The following is a 21,955-nucleotide window of genomic DNA, read 5'->3' as shown; positions in this document are numbered from 1 at the left end:
GCACTTGAAGGTCAATAGGAGAAGCTTGAACTGTATATGGTAGCGGATCGGGAGCCAGTGAAGCGACTTGAGGAGAGGTGTGATATTGTACCTGAGGTAATGGAGAGCTAAGGGGATCTTTTACTAAGCTGTGGTAAAAAGGGCCCTGCGCTAGCAGCATAGGCTGTCTTTGCAGCACACAGAGGCCCTTTTTCCACAATGGGTAAAAAGGCTAAAAAAAAACCACGGCCATGTGGTAAAAGGTGACGGTAAGGGCTCCCATGCTAACTGGGCAGTGATTACCGCAGGGTAACCCCTTGCAGAAATATTTTCTAAATATTTCCACTAGCACTAGAAATGATGCACACTGGGGGTGGAACTACTGCCAGTGTCCGTGTTGGGCCTGTGGTAGTTCCGGATCACCGAGCAATAAGCCTACGTTGGGCTTACCGCCACTTAGTAAAAATGCCCCTTAGTAAAAATGCCCCTCAGTGACTTGCCCAAGGTCACATTTACCATTTTCGTCACCCTTCTCTGTACCTTTTCTAATTCCACTATTTCTTTTTTGAGATGTGGTGACCAGAATTGCACAAAGTATTCAAGGTGTGGTCGCATCATGGAATAATACAAAGGCATTATAACATTCTCATTTTTGTTTTCCATTTCTTTCCTAATAATTCCTAACATTCTATTTGCATTCTTAGCTGCCACTGCACACTGAGCAGAAGGTTTCAATGTAACATCAACTATAACAACTAGATCCTTTTCCTGGGCAATGACTCCTAATGTGGAGCTTTGCATCACGTAGCTATAGTTTAGGTTTCTCCTTCCCACAGGCAACACTTTGCACTTGCTCACATTAAACATCATCTGCCATTTGGATGCCCAGTCTCCCTGTCTCATAAGGTCCTCTTGTAATTTTTCACAATCCTTTTGCGATTAAACAACTTTGAATAACTTTGAGACATCAGCAAATTTAATTACCTCACTAGTCATTCCCACCTCTACATCATTTATAAATATGTTAAAAAGCAGCGGTCCTAGCACAGACTCCTGGGGAACCCCATTATCTATCCTTCTCCACTGGAAATACTGACCATTTAACCCTACTCTACTGGAAGAGTAGCCTAATGTTCAGTGCAGCAGGCTTTGATCCTGGTGACATGGATTTAATTCCCACTACAGCTCCTTTGACCTTGGGCAAGTTACTTATCCCTCCATTGCCCCAGGTACAAAAAACTGAAATTGTGAGCCCTCTAGAGACAGAGAAAAAAAGTACCTGCATATAATGCATACAGCACTGCATACATCTAGTAGCACCATAGAAATGATTAGTAGTAGTAATAGTTTTCTATCTTGACGTTCTAATTTGCTCAGGAGTCTTTCATGAGGTACTTTGTCAAATGTCTTTTGAAAATCTAGATACACAATTTTGACCGGCTCACCTTTATCCACATGTTTAATCACCCCTTCAAAGAAATGTACTAGATTGGTGAGGTAAGATTTCCCTTGACTAAATGCATGTTGACTTTGTCTCATTAATCCATGCTTATATATATGCTCTGTAAATGTGTTGTTTATAATAGACTGTACCATTTTGCCTGGCACACACATCAGGCTCACTGGTCTATAATTTTCCGGATCACCTCTGGAACCCTTTTTAAAAATTGACTTCGTTTTTAGAGTCTGTTCAAATGTTAAAAAATATACACAATGTGCAGTTCTATTAAAAATGAAATTGCAGATAAGGGATTACCCTTATTCAATAACTCACAAAGCTTATTTCCGAGCACAATAATTATAATTTACTATCGGGTGACTGGAGAAAAACATATCAGCATGACATGGTACTTGTGCTATTCTTCTTTGATGCCAAAGACAGCATCTGTTTTAAACAAATACTGGCCAATTCTGACAGTTCATGAATGTTTTTTCTGAGAGCAAATCATTAGTAGCAATTAGTAGAGATTGCAATTTAAAAGATCTCGTTTGTCCGGCTGAGCTGCCTAAGAATAAAGAAGCAGAATTGATTGGGCACTTGAAGAGGCACTGTTAATGAGGGCAACTGTTAAGACATGTTATTTTACCACCAAATTGTGCTATTTTAATAAATAAATAAATTTTAGCTCTGGTCCTATTTTATGCAATGAGACCTAGTTACTAATAACTGGGGATAACAGTAAAATAACACACCTTAACAGTAGCCCATGTTGATAATTTCCCCCCCCCCCCCCTAATTCTCTAATTCTAGAAAGATGTGCACAGAAATTTCAGATTTGAATGCAAATTTGCATGCACAGCTTATAGAATAAGGTCAGTTGCACATATAATTTAATGACTTACCTCCCTGTTTACTAAGCCTTGTAGCGGCTGCCCTGCGCTGATGCTGTAAGTCCATTCACTTTGAATGTGCTGTGTCAGCATTGCCACATGGCTTAGGGAATGGGGGGGGGGGAGTTAATTAGCTGTTAATTGGCCTTAATAACCAATTAGTAGCTATAATTGGTTTTAATTGGCACTAATTTGCAATTACATGCATAACTGCCTTTAATGGTATTTGTTACAGAATTTGTGCTTGTTGTGCATCATTCTGGTGCCTAACTTGCTGATGAGATGAGCATGTGGCGATTAAGTTCTCTAGGGCTGTTAATACTTTTCTTCCATCGTGAAATAGCCTGTTAGTAGTTCCCTTACCTCAAAATACAAACATCTCAACCTCTGTAGAAGAAGAGAACATGTTTTACAGTTCCTAACTTAGGGTTCCATTTACTAAGCCTTGTAAGCACTTTCACATGCCCAACACATGTCAATTTTGAGTTACCGCGTGGCCAGGCGGTAATTTCATTTTTGACGCGATCCACTACACGCATCAGAAAATATTTTTTATTTTCTGGCACATGGGCGGTAATTGGCATTTGAAAGCGTGTTGACCATTACCACCCAGTTAACACGTAAGACCTTACTGCTAAGTCAATGGCTGGTGGTAAGGTCTCAGACCCAAAATGGACGCGCACCAATTTTCATTTTGCCGCACACCCATTTTCGGCCCAAGAAAAGGCATTTTTTACAGGTGCGCTGAAAAATAATTCTGCACGCGGCCACAACACACGCCTACACTACCGCAGGCCATTTTTCAGCGCACCTTAGATAAAGGACCCCTGAGTATTGATGCTCCACTTTTGCCTCCAGTTGGAAGGGTACCAAACAACTGGTCTGACAGTTTGTCTAATGGACAATTGTTCTAAAATACACAATGGCTAATGGGTCAGTTGGTCCAAAAGACAATTGATCTATTGGTACAATTGCTCTATTGGCTGAAATGGCCTAAACAAAAAAAGAGACAGGAAACTGATGCAAAAATCTGTGTAATTTTATAAGAAAAAATTACAGCATGATACAGGTCTTAGTCCTTTCGATTTTCAGAAATTAAAAGATTAGCACACAAACTTTATAGCAGAAGTTAATTGTATCAATTTATATGAGTAAAGTTATATGGTAGCCACTTTTAAAGGTAATAAATAGAAATAAATCAAAACAGAAAAGAAAATAAGATGATATCTTTTATATTGGACTAGCTTAACAGAATATATGTTTTTTGATTAGCTTTCAAAGGTAACCCTTCTTCAGATCAGAAATAAGCAAATGTTGGCAAATATCAGTATATATAAGTGAAACTCTAAAGCATTTCAATGACAGTCTCACAGGAAGAGGGTGGGGTGGGTTATGTGAGAAACAGGTGGAGCTGGGTGCATGAGACACAGGGAGTGATGGATAGTAGATAAGAGGGTGACAAAACAGTAGAATGCTATGGTTTAAAATGGGCTAGAAAACCCAGATCTTTGTTAAGTCCTGTCTGGTGGGAGTCAACCTATTTAATCATTTTGACTTCAACAATCTTTATCTTTCATTTTTGTTCATGTTATTCAATGGTAGAAGGAAGGAAAAACTCAAGGGGGAGAGCACGGAGGGACCAGACCACCAGGTATAGCCCCTTAGAACCAATGTTTAACTGGGAACCAGTTGACTAATTGGATATTTTGTGGTCAGTGCATTTTTCTTTTGGGACCTTTTGGAAAACAAAACACCCAAGAGAAAAACGTCCAATAACCAGCCATTGGGATGTCTGTGGGCCATCATACTTCATAGACTGGTCACACAGACATCTCAGCAGAGTAATGGGACAGCCTAGGAGGCACTGCAGTGGACTTCACATAAAAGGTCCCAGGTACACATTTCACCATAACCTCCTTATATTGTACGGCGAGTCCTCCAGGAGCAGAAAAATATCTACTGTTCCTCATTGTACACCACTACAATCTCACCGTTGCTCCATTATCTTGTCTGCTGAGCCCTCTAAAACCCATCCAAAATCCACTACCCCCAATTGTACACCACTACAATAGCCCTTAAGGGTAAAAGTGACACTTATATGTGGGTACAGTGGGTTTCTGATGAGTTTTGGAGGGCTCACAGATTCCACCACAAGTTTAACAGGAAGGGGGGGGGGGTATGGGCCTATGTCCACCTGTCTATAGTGCACTGCACCCACCACTAAACTACTCTAGGGACTTTCATGCTGCTGTAATGGACCTGGCTATAACATCTGTGGCTGTCATAGAGGCTGGTCAGTACTATTTTTATTCACATTTTTTGGGTGTGGGATGGAGTGGGAGGGGGTCAGTGACCACTGGGGGGAGTAAGGGGGACAACCCTGATTCCCTTCAGTGTTCATCTGGTCATTTAGGTCACCATTTTGTGTCTTATTTGTTATAAAAACAGATCTAGACCAAAACATTGATGTTTTCGCCCTAGATGTTTTCATTTTGATCCATTATGGCTGTAAAACATCCAAGTGTTAGGCACGCCCCAAACCTGCCCTAATCCTGCCTTCAAAACGCCCCCAACATGCCCCCTTGTGATTTGGATGCACAGCAGGTGAAGTGCATAGATAAAAGTCTGCAAAACGGGTTTTGAAAATACCGATTTGAACGTTTAGAGAAGATATCCGTCAAGTGGTGCTTTATGGCACTTTTTGGACATTTTTCTCTTACTTTGATTCACTGTATTCTGCACACACCAGATATGATGATGTTTCAAAAGTTACATTGAATCACTTCTTGTTTGATTATATAAGTTTAAAATTACACATTTTATTAGAGTGAGGTATATTCCTAATGGCTCTTCTTGAAAGATTGCTTCCTTGGCTTAAAAGTCCAAACAGGTTGCCTAATAAGTAGCATCACAGTGAGGCCTAGGTCACATTATGCCTGTGTTTAGAATTGTAAGGAAAATAATACAGTTATTAAAACAGCACCATTTCTTATGACGTAAAAAGCAGCTCCAGTTATACTGATGTAGTGACCCATATCTGCTACATTGTTCTGATGTTTATCTTAGCCTCTGCATGACTAGTTTTCCTTGCCATTGATCCCTCTAGTAGTAAAATGGATCGTTCCATTTTATTAACTGCTAAATTGCTGGGCTACTTAATATTGGTGGCATTTTGCAGTTGACTGGTCTCTTAAATAATGTAACTCAGTTAGAAGGAAACTGAATTACTAACTCCTTTACAGCTTAAACATGCCTGCATTAGACCATGTAATGAGTGGTCTGCTTTCAATGAAATATTTCTTTTGAAGCAACACTACTAGGCTATTTTGCTTCATTTAAGCAAAGCTTGTGGAAAAGTTGAAAGCAAAGATAAGTGTCATTTTGTCAGGATGTGATATGAGATTAATAGTTCTGGGGGCTGTCATAATTAAGTTTCAAATACTGGATAGCACATTTATTGATAAGTATAATCTTATATATGCCCAGATATGACATTAACAGGGGCATATAGGGGTAAATTCAAGGGCTCCAATATTCAGACCATGGGAATTAGCCGGGCAGCGTCCCATGGTCAGTGGAGAACCTGGAAATTCAATGCCAAGCAGTATCTGGTGACTGGCATTGAATTTCTGGGGGGTTTCTGGGCCACTATGCACATAGCTAGCTAAGCCCATATTCATTGGCTGATTGGCTAAGTTATAGCAGCCAAAAATAGACCTGCCTAATACAAGGCAAAAGGAAGCAACCGGAGCAACACTTGGCCAATTTAATACTTTCAAAATAGTAGATGAGTAGCCTAATGGTTAATGCAGAGGCCCACCAACATGGAGAACCAGGTTCAATACCCACTGGGGCTCCTTGTGACTCTGGGCAGTCACTTAACCCTCTATTACTCCAAGCACAAAATAAGTCCCCGTATATAATATGTAAACTGCTTTGATTGTCACCACAGAAATCAGTATATCAAATTCCATCCCTGTTCCCATGAAGAAGCCAGATACATGGATTTTGAAAATTATCCTCTGAATACATGTATTTCAAGGTAAATATATCTATATGTATTAAACACATTTTTATTTTCTCTTGGAAAATGTACTGTGTAATACTAAGATCTAAGAAAAACTTTTAAAAAGTCAGCACTCTGTAGAATCCCATAGTTTAAACTTGATAAGTCCCCACAGTAATGGAATTCTATGATAGCATCAGCTCTAATCCATGAAAGAATCTGCAAGGAAATTCTAATAACAAGTGACATATTGTAGCCATTATTGTCCATCAATGAGCCCCTTAATCTTACAAACTGATTAAAATACTGAAGGAATAAGGATGAAATCAGATCTAGTGTTAAGAATTAAAAGACTTACGGCAGGCCCTCTCATCCGCTCCATCTACACAGTCACTAACTCGGTCACACCTGTATTCACGAGGGATGCAGCGTCCATTTGAACATGTAAACTGCTGGCTTGAACATGTCCGTCCCGCTGTAAGATAGACAACTCTGGTCATTTCTTTTTCATTAGCATAGATCCAAAAATAGAGAAAGCATGAATCCAAGTTGTCTAATACTGTCAAGAGCATTTGTGAGGCATTTGTGTTTATTCAATTCTCCTTTAACTAATTTTGGATCTCTTGGTATTTTTAAAGCCGGTTTTCTGGGAATTGGAAAAAGAAACACATTTGTGAGATATAAATGAAATTATGGTTGTAGTAATGGTTATGGTTTATTAACTTATATTTATTTATTAGGATTTATTTACTGCCATTTTGAAGGAATTCACTCAAGGTGGGGTACAGCAAGAATAAGTCAAACATAAGCAATAGACAACTACAGCAGTAAAAATATTCAAACAACAATACAAAGTATGGCATGGTATGCTACATTACAATGTCAACACAATACACAATAAAACATTTTCATAGACATCATAGGGTGTAAGCAAAGATGCAACATATGACATCTATATCTAAGCAGTATACACGTTTACATAAATAAAATTCATAAAGTAATTTCATTTAAAATTACAGAATGAAACAATCCAAATTAAAACATATTTAATAATTTTTTTTTAATTTTTTAGTAAACATCACATAAACTATAATAACAAATAGTTCAATAATATTTGCCAAGCTGTTTCTCCCATTTTAAAAAATAATCAAACCTGTGAGGTATTTCTTTTACGCTTATCAATTCTATAAGCTTTAATAAATAGATGACTTTTTAATAATTTTTGTAATTGTCCTGTATCTGCTAGTACAAACTTTGCTGTTATTACTTCAGATTTAAAGGACATTAGAATCAGCCCTTAAAGCTGAAGAAAGTGGTGATTTTGCTGTCTAAAGAGAAAAACCATTGAAAGGAATGATTAATTTAAGCAGTTTGACAAAATAATATTTTAAAAAATTCTGCAAGATTTTAAAACATGATACAGCCAGGTTTGTGTGATTCCCATGCCACAGTGCACTTTGGGAGGCTAAGTTCCATAGGTTTTCTATGGAACTTTGGGAGGCTAAGTGCTTTGAAAATGAGCCTCTTAGGCAGTTATTTGTCCATATTCAGCAAGAGATAGCTGGCTGTCTCCTGTTGAATATTGACAGTTAGCGCCTAGTGGATAACCGGTTATATCGTGCGATATAACTGGCTATCCACTAATATTAAGTACATCGCTGGCAAAGGCCCCTGTTTACAAAGCTGTGCTAGCATTTGGCCTTGCAGTACTGCCAACACAGCCCATTCACTTTGAATGGGCTGTGTCAGCAATACCACGCAGCAGCTGCTAGCAAAGCTTTGTAAACAGGGGGGCAACCAAATTAGGCTGCCAAAATACCAGGCCGGTTTAAACATAAGCAGCCAGTGCTGAATATCGACTTGGCCAGTTAAGTTTAAATCGGCCAAAAAACACCTGGATAATCAATGTTAGTCACCAGAAACGGCCCGGCATCGAATATCCAGGCTAACCACTGACTGTAGGAAGAAACCTGGCTACCTCCCACAGTCTGAATATCAGGCCCACACACTGTATGTGATGAAAAAATATCAGACCCAAATTAGATATTACAATATAAAAGGAGTGAAAATGAAAGGAGATAAGGCCCTGACATTTCTGCATATATGTGCTAAAATGCTAAAAATCCTGTCTAAGTGTTATATTGCAAATACCTGCTTAATTTACTTAGGGCATATTTGCAAGGGGGACATATGCATTGGCAGAGCATGGGCAGTGTTCACATGTGCATGAATTGTAGAATAGGATCATTTACGTTTGTATCTCCAGTATTTAGGAACAAACACACCAGCTCTACGGCTGGCATAAGTGCACATGTGTACCTGTTGAGTGCATGTATACCCAGTTACTCTATTATTCTATAAAGCAAAGTACGTGCTGTGTTCTTGCCATAACCTTTTGAATGGGTGCACCACACTTGGCTGATGTTACTGCGCAGTACTCCCCCACCACTTCATGCCATCCAGCTGGCAACTGTTTATGGGGAGAACACTGAGACACATTCCTTTATATAATAGACTTCTACCAGGTGCCCCGTTACAGAATTGCCCCTTCTGGAGGCAGTTCTATAGCAGGGTACCTCTATTTTGGCGGATGAACAACACAGGTATTCTCTAAAGACACTTATACAGCTAAAAGTTCTTCTTGAGTGTAAACTCACATCAACATGCTGAACTGTAAACATGAACATTTAGAAGAGGTCTATGATTCACATAAATGATTGCACCTAAATGAGATATTTATACATGCAACTAGCAGTATTCTGTAATTTACCTGCATAAATGTCCTCCCCTCTAACAGTTATGGGATTGCCATTTGAGTTCTTACAGCATAGCGATTAGTTGAGATGCTGCTATTTCTGCAGGTAAACTTACCCACATGGATGGGGGTATTCTATAATTTACACATGCAATCAGCATGTAATTTTAAGCCATCTGTTCTGGAATGAAGGGGTTTATATCTCTGAGTCCTAGTACAGAGGCCCCAGAGTCTAATTTACTAAAACTAGTACTTCTTAAACACATTTCAGTTCATAAAAAATATAATAATGTGCAAATTATTTCTTTTTTACCTATCATTAGGTGGTAATTTTCAAACTGTTCACACTGGGATAAAGGGCATGCATACTTTTTAGCTACACACTTTAAGGGAACATGTGTACATATGCATGTGAAATTACACCTGCTTTTTCTGTGACTGGATTATAGCTAAAGAAGTAGGTGAAGTTGACATCTATACACCAGAGGCATAGCAAGGAAGGCACAAGGGAAGCAGTCTTTTGCTCCCCCTAATGGATTATCAAACAAAATAATGCCTATGTGCCAAAGGTATCACTACAGGTTGGCAAGCGCCACCCCAGAAAAACAGCTTGCCATCCTTCATTACCTATCCAGCATCCTCTCGTGGGGTCCGCTATCTCTCTCCCTTCCCACCCCCTCACCCCCCCCACCCCCCCACCCCCCCCCGCACTGCAGTTCTTCAATCTTCCAGGCCTCTGGCAGCATCAGTGTTAGCAATGAAAGCACACTGCCTTCAGCCAGTCCCAGAAGTCTCCTCTCTGTAGCATCCCACCAATACAGGAATAGGAATTTGTAGCAGAGAGAAGGCTTCCGGGGCTGGTTGCCGGCAGCATCAATGTCAGCAATGGCACTGCCAGCAGCCTGGAAGATTGAAGGACTACAGGGTGGGGGGGAGGGGGTCAGGAAGGGAGAGAGATAGTTGGCCCCATGGAGAGCAGAGGGAGAGAGAGGTGCTGCATTGCAGATGGCGGGGGGAAGGAAGGGTAAAAGAGATGCCACATCACATAGGGAGGTAGGGAGAGAGATGCCATCAGACCACAGGGAGAGGGCGAGAGGGAACATGGAAGTGAGATTTCAGATGTGGAGACAGGGAAGAGAAGAGGAGAGAAGCTGTGGGCGGGGGAGAAAGAGAAATGCTGGGATGGCGGAGTTGGGTAGAAGACAAGGAGAAAGATGAGATGGGTTGGGTTGGGTAAGAGTGCAAAAGATGCTGGAGCCAGGAAAAGAGAGAGAGAGAGAGATGTGGTACCATGGGAAAGGGTCAGGGGAGAAAGAGGATGAGATGCTGGCCCAGGTGGGAATGCAGGAGAAGGGGAAGAGAGGAGGAAAGTGGCTGGGAAGGAACATGGGCACAGGGGGATGGATGGCGACACAGAGGGCAGTTACTGAACATGAGGGAAATAGGGACAGGGACACAGAGTGTAGGTGCTGGATATGACAGATAGGGACACAAAGAGAATGACGGTGGGCATGAAGAGAGAATAAATGTCAAATGAACAGGAGACACTGGAAAGCAGAAGATGGATGGAACTAGGGGGTCGGGAGAAGGGGGACAGATCAGAAGATGACTGGATTTGGTAATTGAATGATAGTATTGGAGCAAAGCACAGAATTATAGATAGGAAAAATGTCATGGGAATTTTGAGGGGATTCTGCGTTTTTGGTATCGGTAGGTATGAATGGGGACATGTTGATGGGTTGAGAGAATGAGTGAGGATGTGAAATAAGGGATAAGAGAAGAGGGGCAAGAAAAGGGGATGAAGTTTGGGGAAAGGATACGGCATAATGTGAATGACCTGGAAGACTGGAGAGGATGAGAGTCATTGAAAAGGGATGGGGTACTGAGGAGTGGTATGGGAAGAAGAGGATGGGTTGTGAAGGGGATGAGTGAGGGTGGAAATGAGGTTAAAAATGGTGAAAGAGAAGTATGGGGTATAGGGTAAGAGAAAGAAGAATGGCCTGGAGGTGAGGGAAGGAAGGAAAGCCAGGGATGGCGCTTAGGCTGGTGAGGGGATGAATGGTAATAGAGGGTAGATGAGGGCTAAGAGGGTGAGTACAGAGGATGAGAATGGGAGGCAGGATAGGAAACTGGGAAAGGAGAGAGACAGAGAGGATCAATGGGAGGGATATGGGAAAAAACCAGTAGACAGATGGAAAGTGAAAAGGAGACTGAGGACTATAAGGTGAGAGAAAGGGAGAGAAGAGAAAAGTGTGGTGGGGGGCAGAAAATGAAAGATCAGTGCCAGATAGATGTATTGAAAGAAAGGAAGAAGACAAGAGGAAAAAGAAGTGGAATGGTCAATCTAGAAAATAATTTAGGTGAAGATTGACACATGGAAAGTGGAAAAGAGAATGGGACCAACCTAATTATAGAAATAAAATGCCCAGACCACAAAAGTAGAGAAGAAAAGAATAATCAACCTCTTCAACCACCTTATCCCATGGGACACTGTTGTTTTATATGTATAATTAAATAGGGCAGCTGTAGGATGTGTAGTAAGTCACATTCAAGGGTTGTCAGTTATAAATGTTTGTAGAGCAAGGCTGAGTGGTATATGGTCATAAACATTGCTTACGGCATTGTTGATTCTCATCTGACCCATCTTCACAGTCTTCCTCGACATCACAAACCCAAGCTCGAGGAATACATTCTCCATCATGGCATTGAAACTGGCTTCCTGCACAGGTGAGGCGAGCTAGTAGATATAAATATATAATGTATTATTATAAAAGTATTATATGAAAAGAAAAAAGAGAAGGAGAGCGTCTCAGCTATTGCTCAGTATTGGCACCTAGTGGCCAGATTTTGGGTCCATGTCAGTTGGGTTCTGGAAGGAGCCATAGATGGTGGTCCTTAGCCAAAGTTTATTGTTGAGATGAGTTCAGAGGGAGATAAAATATACCTGTAGTCTGATGAAAAATTATTTTTCAGTTCTGTTTCCACAAAAGCCTTATGCTGCGATTATTATTTATTTATTTGGATTTGCTCACACTTTTTTAGTAGTAGCTCAAGGTGAGTTTCATTCAGATACACTGGGTATATCTCTGTCCCTGGAGGGCTAGTTTGTACCTGAGGCAATGGTACTGTACTATATTAATTATGTTACAATATGGTGACAATTCTATAAATTAGTGCCTACATTTAGGAGCTCCAATACAGCACCCAGAAGCCATTAAAGAATACTAGCATAAACTAGCATTGGCACATTGAAATGTATACAAGTCAATGGTAGGTGTAAATATGGCAAGCAAGGCACGCATCTTATAGTATTCTATAAAGTATGCACATCAGTGGAAGGAATGCCCCTCCCAAGCTCCACCCACACGTTCGCCCTCCTTGCCGATGCATGCAATGCCACTTATAGGTGTCCTTGTAGATTAGCACTTAGGGCAAATGGGAACACAGGGGCCCTTTTACAAAAGAGTTGGTGCGCGACAACAGGCTTGCCGCGTGCCAATCCAGAACTACTGCCAGGCTACCCAGTGGTAGTTCCCACCCCCAGCGCACGCCATTTTTGATGCTATAAAAATAGTTACCCAGCGGTAATCAAGTAGCGCTGGGTTAGCGTTGGAGCCCTTACCGCCACTTCAGTGGGTGAAGGTAAGTGCTGCCCCCCGAATGGCCACACAGCAAATGGTTCAGTTTCCGCACGGCCATTTCATTTTGGGAAGAATAGAGATTCCTTTACCAACTACAGTAAAAGGGGGCCTCAGTGCGCATCATAAACATGCGCTGATTATAGCGCAGGCACCGTTTTACTGCAGCTTAGTAAAAGACCCCATAAGTGGCAAGTGCCTAATCACTGGTGCATAGCTAGAGAACTGCCTTTCACACGTTCTGAAAATGTTCTGCACTGAGCAGAATTGCTTCCTTAAAAATGCCAAAATATAAAATTCATGATAAAAATAAAATAAAATAATTTAATATGTATGCAAATAACAGCAATATTTAGCAACTCAAGTTTTTCCATAGACATAAACCTCAGGATTCTATAAATGGAATGCAAATTTCTGCGTGCAAAATTGCACATGATCCTGAGATGTAGGTGCAACTAAATAGGCTCAGGTCCTTCTTTTTCTCTCTTTTTTTCTTCTGTTTTTCTGAGCCTATTTCTTTTTCCTTTAGTCTCTCTCCGTTTCTCTTTCCTATGGCTACAGATACTTTCCCTATTCCTAGTTGGTGGGGATACTGCCCCCTAGGGAAAGTTTTGAATCCGGCTCCTTCTTTGCAACACTTACTCTCCTGTCAGAAGTCCACTCCTACTTTTGCTTTTTCCCTCTTGCCTCTATCCTGTGCCTTATTAAACTGTCGTTCTCTGAAAAAGAAATCTCCTTTGATTAAGTACCTCTTGACTACCAATCATCTGGACTTATTTGGGCTTACTGAAATTTGGCTGGTAGGGAAACATGGGGGAGGTCTGGCACTGTTTTCTTCTCCTACTATTCAAATCACTGAGATTACCTCTCATAATTTCACCTATTTGGAACTTATCTTGGCTAAAGTTTCTTCTCATCCCACAATTTATCTACTCTTAATCTACTGTTCCCCATCATTGAAGGCAGAGAACTGGGAACAGCTAAATATCCCAATCTCTTAATTATGGGTGATTTCAATACGCATGTAGATTCCGTGGGGCATCCTCAATCTGCACATATATCCTCCCTAATCTCAGATTTGGATCTGATACAACATATTTCATTTACAAGTCATGTAGCCGGTCATTCACTTGATCTGATTATTTCCCCCCACTGCTCTCCTTTCAGTCTTTCTTCCTTTTGCACTACACCTGTCTCTTGGTCTGATCACTTTTTTTCTTACTTTCACTCTTTATATGGCTATACCGGTCAACAAACCCACTCAGAAAGTCTTTTGGTCTAGACACTTAGGTAAGATAGACCCGTCAACTCTGTCATCTATGAGAGATTGTTTTCCCTGTAATTTCTCAGAACTATCACTAGAGGAGCAGGTGTCTATTTGGAGCAATTTGCTACAAGAGAAGTTAGATAGTATAGCTCCACTGACTCTGATTAAATGTCAGAACTCTACACATCAGCCTTGGTTCCAATGGGAGACTAACATTATATCATTGTCAAATGAGGAGAACTGAGCGCCACTGTCAAAAACAGAAGTCAGATACCTTACGAAGGATTGCCAGGGGTGCACAGCAACACTATGTTGCTCAACTACGCATGGCTAAACAAATTTATTATTCTAAGCAGATCCAACAGGCATCTAGTTCTACGAAGCAATTGTTCAAAGTTTTCAATGCTTTTACTACTATCCCCTTACATTTGGGACCTAGAGCCCAACTAACTTTGGATTCACTGGCAAATTATTTTGCAACTAGAATCGAGTTGTTCCAGATGAGTTTTCCTTCATTTCCCCTCCCAGACCCTACTTCCTCAGTAGGAGCTCAGTCTGTTCTTTGGTCATCTTTCAACTTGCCTTCTATGGAATATTTTTCTAAATTATTGACACACTTATATGGCACCTTCTGCTCTTTAGACCCCCTTCCCTCAAAGTGGTTAAAAATCTATTCTTTGGAATTAACTCTAGTTTTGTACACTATTCTTACTAAGTCTGCTGTCTGGTACTTTACCAGCATCTTTGAAGTCTGCTTTGATCAAGCCTATTCTAAAAAACATGATCTTGATCCTATGCAATCAAAAAATTACCGTCTGGTTTCTAATCTATTAAGATTACTGAATCAGTGGTCCTTAACCAGCTTTCAGCACATATTGAATCCATCAATGCTCTGCATCCTCTCCAATTCAGTTTCCGTGCTGGTTTCAGTACAGAGACTGTGCTTACTGCGTTACATAGAGGGGAATTTTCGAAAGAAACATCTAAGTTTGGATTTGGACGTCATTGTAAAATGTCCAAATCCGGAAGTGGGGAAAAGCTCATTTTAGAAAAAAGATGGGCGTCCATCTTTTGTTTTGAAAATACCAAGGATGTCCTTGGATTTGGACATCCCTAGATTTGGACGTCTTTGACTTTTGGCGATTTTCGAAACCAAAGACGTCCATGTCTAAAATGTCCAAATGCAAGCCATTTGGACATGGGAGGAGCCAGCATTTATACTGCACTGGTCCCCCTGACATGCCAGGACAGCAATTGGGCACCCTAGGGGGCACTGCAGTGGACTTCATAAAAGGGTACATAGCTCCCTTACCTTGTGTGCTGAGCCCCCAACCCCCCCCCCCAAACCCACTACCCCCAACTGAACACCACTACCATAGCCCTTACGGGTGAAGGGGAGCATCTATATGTGGGTACAGTGGGTTTGTGATGGGTTTTGAAGGGCTCGCTGTTTCCTCCACAAATGTAACAGGTAGGGAGGGTATGGGCCTGGGTCTGCCTGTCTGCAGTGTACTGCACCCACTAAAACTGCTCCAGAGACCTGCATGCACTGTCATGGACTTGAGTATAACATCTGAGGCTGGCACGTAATATTTTTAATGATGTTTTTGAGGGTGGGAGGGGGTTAGTGACCACTGGGGGAGTAAGGGGAGGTCATCCCCGATTTCCTCCAGTGGTCATCTGGTCATTTCGGGCACCTTTTTGTGCCTTATTCATAATAAAGGGAAGGGAAATGGGACTTGATATACTGCCTTTCTGAGGTTTTTGCAATTACATTCAAAGCGGTTTACATATATTCAGTTACTTATTTTGTACCAGGGGCAATGGAGGGTTAAGTAACTTGCCCAGAGTCACAAGGAGCTGCAGTGGGAATCAAACTCAGTTCCCCAGGATCAAAGTCCACTGCACTAACCACTAGGCTACTCCTAAAAACACGTCCGGATGAAAACATCCAAGTTTTAGTTTAGGACGTCTCTGCCTTTTTCCATTATGGCTCAAAGACATCCAAGTCTTAGGCATGCCCCCAAGTCCTGCCTTCACCACGCCTCCAATATGCCGCCTTGAGATTTGGATGTTCTTGTGACGGACTTTCGCTAGAGACGTCCAAAATCGGGTTTCAATGATATCAATTTGGACGTCTCTGAGAGATGGACGTCCAAGCGCCGATTTATGTTGAAAGATGGACGTCCATCTCTTTTGAAAATGAGCCTGTTAGTAAACTTCATTGTAATCTGAAAAAGGGAAAGATTTATCTGCAGCGTTTGATCTGATAACTCACAATCTTCTTCTACACCGACACTCATGTTTAGGTATCCCTAGTACAGTCTTGGATTAGTTCACATCATTTCTTGGGCAACGTTCTTTCAAGGCAGTTCAATCTTCTTCTGTTTCAAACTCTTTTTCTATCACTTGTGGGATGCACAGAGGTCTGTGCTTGCACCGATCCTCTTTAATTTGTTTGTGAGTCCTCTGGCCCTGCTTTTAGAATCCTCGGGAATTAGTTCCCTACGCAGATAACTTTCTTTGATTCTTTACACAGATCTGTTCTGTGTGAATTTAAAACCTATTCTAACTTGCTTAGAGCATGTGGCAGTCTGGTTAAAGGACCATCTTCTAGTCCTAAATACAGAGAAAACGGTGGCAAACTGGATTACCAGTTCACTGTCACCACCTGACATCCCTGTACTTTTGTTGATAGGCATCTTGCTATGATCACATCTCACCGCTTCTTCAGCGACTTCACTGGCTCCCTATTGAATTTAGGATTAAATTCAAGGTTGCAACATTAACACATATGGTTCTGTACAGTGGTTTTACTGCTTATCTCTCTTCCGTGGTGATTCCCTACACCCCCTCCCGTACTCTACGTTCACTGCATGACAACAGATTGGTTCTCCCTCACTCCTCTAAAGCTCAAATAGAGTCAAGAATATTGAGTGCCTTTTACTTTGTTTCACCTGTATTATGGAATTCGTTACCACATCTTCACCTTGATACTTCATATTCTTCATGTACAGCATCTCTAAAAACATACTTTTTTTCAGCAGGCCTATTACACATGGCCAGGTTAATTTCTGCAGTGAGGGATGAGGGGTTGTAAATGTTTGTTACAAACTTTTTATCTTGGTTTAAATTCTGGCTAGTTTGTCTGTGATAGTTATGAGGGGCATAATCGAACTGCGCCGGCCATCTATTTGGCCACGACCGTATTATCGAAAAAAGATAGCCGGCTATCTTTTGTTTCGATAATACGGTTGGAGCCAGCCAAATCTCAGCATTTGGGCCGGCTTTAGAGATGACCGGCATTGGTTTCCGGCGATAATGGAAACTAATACCGGCGATCTTGAAACCCAGCCAAATCCAAGCTTGGTATTTGGTCGTGGGAGGAGTCAGCATTTGTAGTGTGCTGGTCCCCCTCATATGCCAGGACACCAACCGGGCACCCTAGGGGGCACTGCAGTGGACTTCAAAAATTGGTCCCAGGTGCATAGCTCCCTTACTTTGGGTGCTGAGCCCCCCAAAACCCACTCTCCACAACTCTACACCACTACCATAGCCCTAAGGGGTAAAAGGAGGCACCTACATGTGGGTACAGTGGGTTTTGGGGGGGTTTGTAGGGCTCCCATTTACCACCACAAGTGTAACAGGTGGGGGTGGGTATGTGCCTGGGTCCACCTGCCTGAAGTGCACTGCACCCACTAAAAACTGCTCCAGGGACCTGCATACTGCTGTCAGGGAGCTGGGTATGACATTTCAGGCTGGCAGAGGCTAGCAAAAAAATGTTTTTTAATTTTTTATTTTTGAGTGGGAGGGGGTTGGTGACCACTGGGGAAGTAAGGGGAGATGATCCCCGATTCCCTCCGGTGGTCATCTGGTCAATTAGGGCACTTTTTTGAGGCTTGGTCGTAAAAATAAATGGACCAAGTGAAGCCGGCGAAATGCTCATCAGAGCCGGCCTTCTTTTTTCCATTATCAGCTGAAGCCGGCCATCTCATAACCTTGCCCCCGTCCTGCCTTCCACACCCTTCCGAAATGCCCCCTTTAACTTTGGCCGGCTCAGCGACAGAAAGCAGTTGAAGCCGGCCAAAATCGGCTTTCCATTATACCGATTTTGCCGGCTTCAGGAGATGGCCGGCCATCTCCCGATTTGTGTCGGAAGATGGCCGGCGATCTCCTTGGAAAATAAGCAGGTATGTCTTTCCTATCTAATTATTGGCATTCCTTTCTGATTTCATGTTTTATTATTATTTTATATAAACCACTTTAATTTGCGTGCAAGGAAAGCGGTATATTAAATTTTAATAAATGAAATGATAAATTGGCTAATAAGCCAATTAGCACCAATAATTGGGTGATACCAATCAATTATTGGTGTTAATTGGCCACAATTTGGATTTACGCACACATCTTGCTAGGTGTTATTCTAGAAAGATCCGCATGCAAAACTTATAGCATGCAACTCAAAAGGGGGAGTGGCCAAGGGAGGAGAATATGAGGATCAGGGTCATTCACTAAAGATGTGCGCAGTATTACTGAATACTGGGGATTCATGCCTAAATTACATTCCAGGATTTACACCAAGTTTCAGTTGGTGTAAATCCTCGCAACCAAAGTTTGGCATGGAAATTGGCTCTAAATGGCGTACAACTTGAAGCACCAATTATAGGATGGCACTCTGTGCAGATTTTTTTCAGTGCTGTCTTTTGAGCACCATTTTCTGAATCTAGTCCAAAATGGGGACCAGTACTTTTAGAATATATTTCTAAATTTGATTAACATTTCACATTTCATCTTTATTTGATATACCACTAAAGCAAAACATAAAAAATTAAAGTGGTTTACAACTAAAACTAAAAAGAAAGGGGCAAAAGACTCAGCAAGAGACAAAAGAGGCCTAGTTTACAATAATGCAAATTTATAGAGTCTTATAACATTAATAGCAATAATAACAGTAATAAAGCACAAAAGGAGGGTGCAGGACATAAAACAGTAACAAAACATAAGATCGCTGGAAGTTGTAGGGCCCATAGATAGTACTTAGATAATGACTTTAATAACCCCTCAGTTATGCTACATGCTGCTACATGAGATAATCTGATTTAATTCCAAATCCAGCTCCCACACATGAGAGTGACTAGGGCTAGCTAGTATGTAAAGAAGGCAGACTTAGATCTAAGAGGAGACAAGTTCAAGAGACCCATATAATAAACTGAGGACATCTTGGCTTTGGTGACTCACTGTTTTAAGGCAAAAGTGAGAATGTAACTCCCAGATAATTCTATGGCATTAAAGGAGCCTCTGAGGCAAAAATGAATAAAAGTGGGGAAAAAATATTCAGTTACAAAGGCAAACTTCATGGAATACATATCATATCCTAAATATGCTTCCTAAGCCATACACTACTTAAAATAAGATATTTGGGGATTAAGCAATAAAACTTAGCAGAAATGGCTAATCTTGAATGCTGGACTGGAGTTAGATGTTAGGATACACATATTAAAATTAGTCTGCACACATATGCAAATGAACAGTTATCACATACAGATGAGGCTTTAGAATGTACATTGAAATAGCATGAAATGCTCTCTTCCACCCACTGTTTAGTAAGTGTTTAATAAAACCCAAGATTTGACACCTTCTTCATACCAAGCATTCATAGGTCAGTATTCAAAAGCACTTATCAGAATAACAGTACCTCCTACTGGATAAGTGCTGCTAACTGTGATATTCAGAGGTACTATCTGGATAGTGCCTCTGAATAACATTACATACCACCTCTGCAGTGCACTATGTAGATTGTGCTGAGCAGAACGTGGGCAAGTGCCAGGGTAGTCCCAAATTTATCCAGATACAGACAATATTAGGTCTACTATGCAGATAACTTATCCAGAGAACACAGGACAGATATACTATTGTCACAATCCACATAACTTCTGCCACTGACCAACACTTGACTCATGTTTTAGTATACACCCTATTAATAGAAACATAGAAACATGAAGGCACATAAAGGCCAAATGGACCATCCATTCTGCCCATCCACACCATACACTAACTCCACCTCTCCCTCAGAGATCCTATGTGCTTGTCTCACACTTTTTTGAATTCAAATACATTCTGTCTTCACCACCTCCTCCTGGAGGCCATTCCACATGTCCATCATCCTTTCTGTAAAAAAGTATTTCCTTAAATTACCCCTAAGCCTACAACATCATCCTATGCCCTCTCATTCCACAGCTTCCTTCAATTGGAATAGACTAAGTACATAAGTGTTGCCATACTGGGACAGAACAAAAGTCCATGAAGCCCAGTATCCTGTTTCCAACAGTGGCCAATCCAGGTCACAAGTACCTAGCAAGATCCCAAAACAGTACAGTACATTTTATGCTGCTTATCCTAGAAATAAGCAGTAGATTTTCCCAAGTTCATTTTAGTAATGGTTTATGGACTTTTCTTTTAGGAAGTTAGCCAAACCTTTTTTTAAACCCTGCTAAGCTAACTGCTTTTACCACATTCTCTGGCAACAAATTCCAGAGTTTAATTACACGTTGAATGAAGAAATAAAGACTCACTTCCTTTACATTTATTTGGATTTGGATTTGAATTTGGATTAATGTCACAGAGATATTTAAATATCTCTATCATATCCCCTCTCTCCCGCCTTTCTTCCAGAATATATATATTGTGGTCTATAAGGCTGTCCCCATACCCTTTATGATAGAAACTACTGACTAATTTTGTAGCCGCCCTCTGGACTGACTCCACCTTATTTATATCTTTCTGAAGGTTCGGTCTCCAGAGTTGTATACATTATTCTAAATGGGGCCCCTCCAGAGACATATAGGGGCATTATCACCTCTTTTTTCTTGTTGGCCATTCCTCTCCCTATGCACCCAAGCATACTTCTGGCTTTCGCATCATCTTTTCTACCTGTTTGGCCACCTTAAGATCATCACGTACGATTGTACATATTGATGTTAAGCAAAAAACACATGTTCCATTATTTGTAGCTATCATTCTGTTGCAGCATATATACCAACATTGTGAATTTCATAAACATTAGATTGCATCAGAGAAACATAAAATATGTGTAGAAAAGGGCATCGCAGTTAATATTTAGTCAAAAAAGACCATTGGCTTGCACTAAAATTGGGAATTTTGGGAATGAAACAGTGAAAAATGGTAGCATTTTATTACCTAAAGAGGTGGTGGTGGATATTTGTACAAATAAAGCTCATAAAGATCTAGTCTCTAAATATTTGTCTCATCTATAGAGAAAAAGAAACTTTGTTAAAGTGACTTACGGCATCCAGCTTCATCTGTATTATCTGCACAATCACCTGTACCATCACATCGCCAACTTATAGGAATACAGCGTCCATTCCCACATCGAAATTGCCCAGATGCACACTCTGAAACCAATGGGATAAAGGTTCCCGTAAGAATTTGATTCAATACAGAAATTTCAGACAGAGATGGGTGACAGGGGTATTTTTTGTGCTGTGACTTCAAAGGGAAAGATGTCTCCCATGGCTTAACTAACACATTAACTTCTGGATATGTTAATGGAGATGAACCACAAGATAGGATGGGTGGCCCCAAAAATTATCCCCCCTGTTTATAAAGCTGTGAATGGGCTGTGTCGGCAATGCCATGCGGCAGCTGTTAGCATTGCTTTGTAAACAGGGGGGGATGTGTTTTTCTGTGACCTTGGTAATTTGGAGGAGTAGCCTAATGGTTAGTGCAGTGGGCTGAGATCCTGGGAAAGTGGGTTCAAATCCCACTACAGCTCCTTGTGATCCTGGGCAAGTCACGTAACCCTCCATTGTCCCAGGTTAAAAAAAACCTTAAATTGTGAGCCCACTAGGGACAGAAAAAGTACCTGCATATAGGGTCAGATTCTATATATGGCATGGAGAGTAGTGTATGTGGCCAATTTACACACACTATTCAATTGAGTAATAAGCCAATTAGTCATG

At 41.1% G+C, this 21,955-nt stretch overlaps 1 protein-coding gene across 1 annotated transcript in view; it reads right to left on the bottom strand.

Annotated features, from left to right (window-relative positions):
• LRP2 (LDL receptor related protein 2) overlaps window positions 1-21,325 on the bottom strand; it is a 334,494-nt gene extending 313,169 nt beyond the window's left edge. Inside the window, exons 1-3 of the mRNA XM_030210857.1 lie at window positions 21,281-21,325; window positions 16,631-16,726; window positions 11,689-11,808 (exon numbers count right to left, since the gene is read on the bottom strand). Coding sequence (XP_030066717.1) covers window positions 11,689-11,808; window positions 16,631-16,726; window positions 21,281-21,325 — 261 coding nt within the window. The remainder of the gene's footprint in view (window positions 1-11,688; window positions 11,809-16,630; window positions 16,727-21,280) is intronic.
• Window positions 21,326-21,955: the final 630 nt, after the last annotated feature.

This window comes from Microcaecilia unicolor, chromosome 7 (genome assembly GCF_901765095.1).
Source record: "Microcaecilia unicolor chromosome 7, aMicUni1.1, whole genome shotgun sequence".
NCBI lineage: Eukaryota > Metazoa > Chordata > Amphibia > Gymnophiona > Siphonopidae > Microcaecilia > Microcaecilia unicolor.
This window is presented reverse-complemented; position numbering and strand designations above follow the sequence as displayed.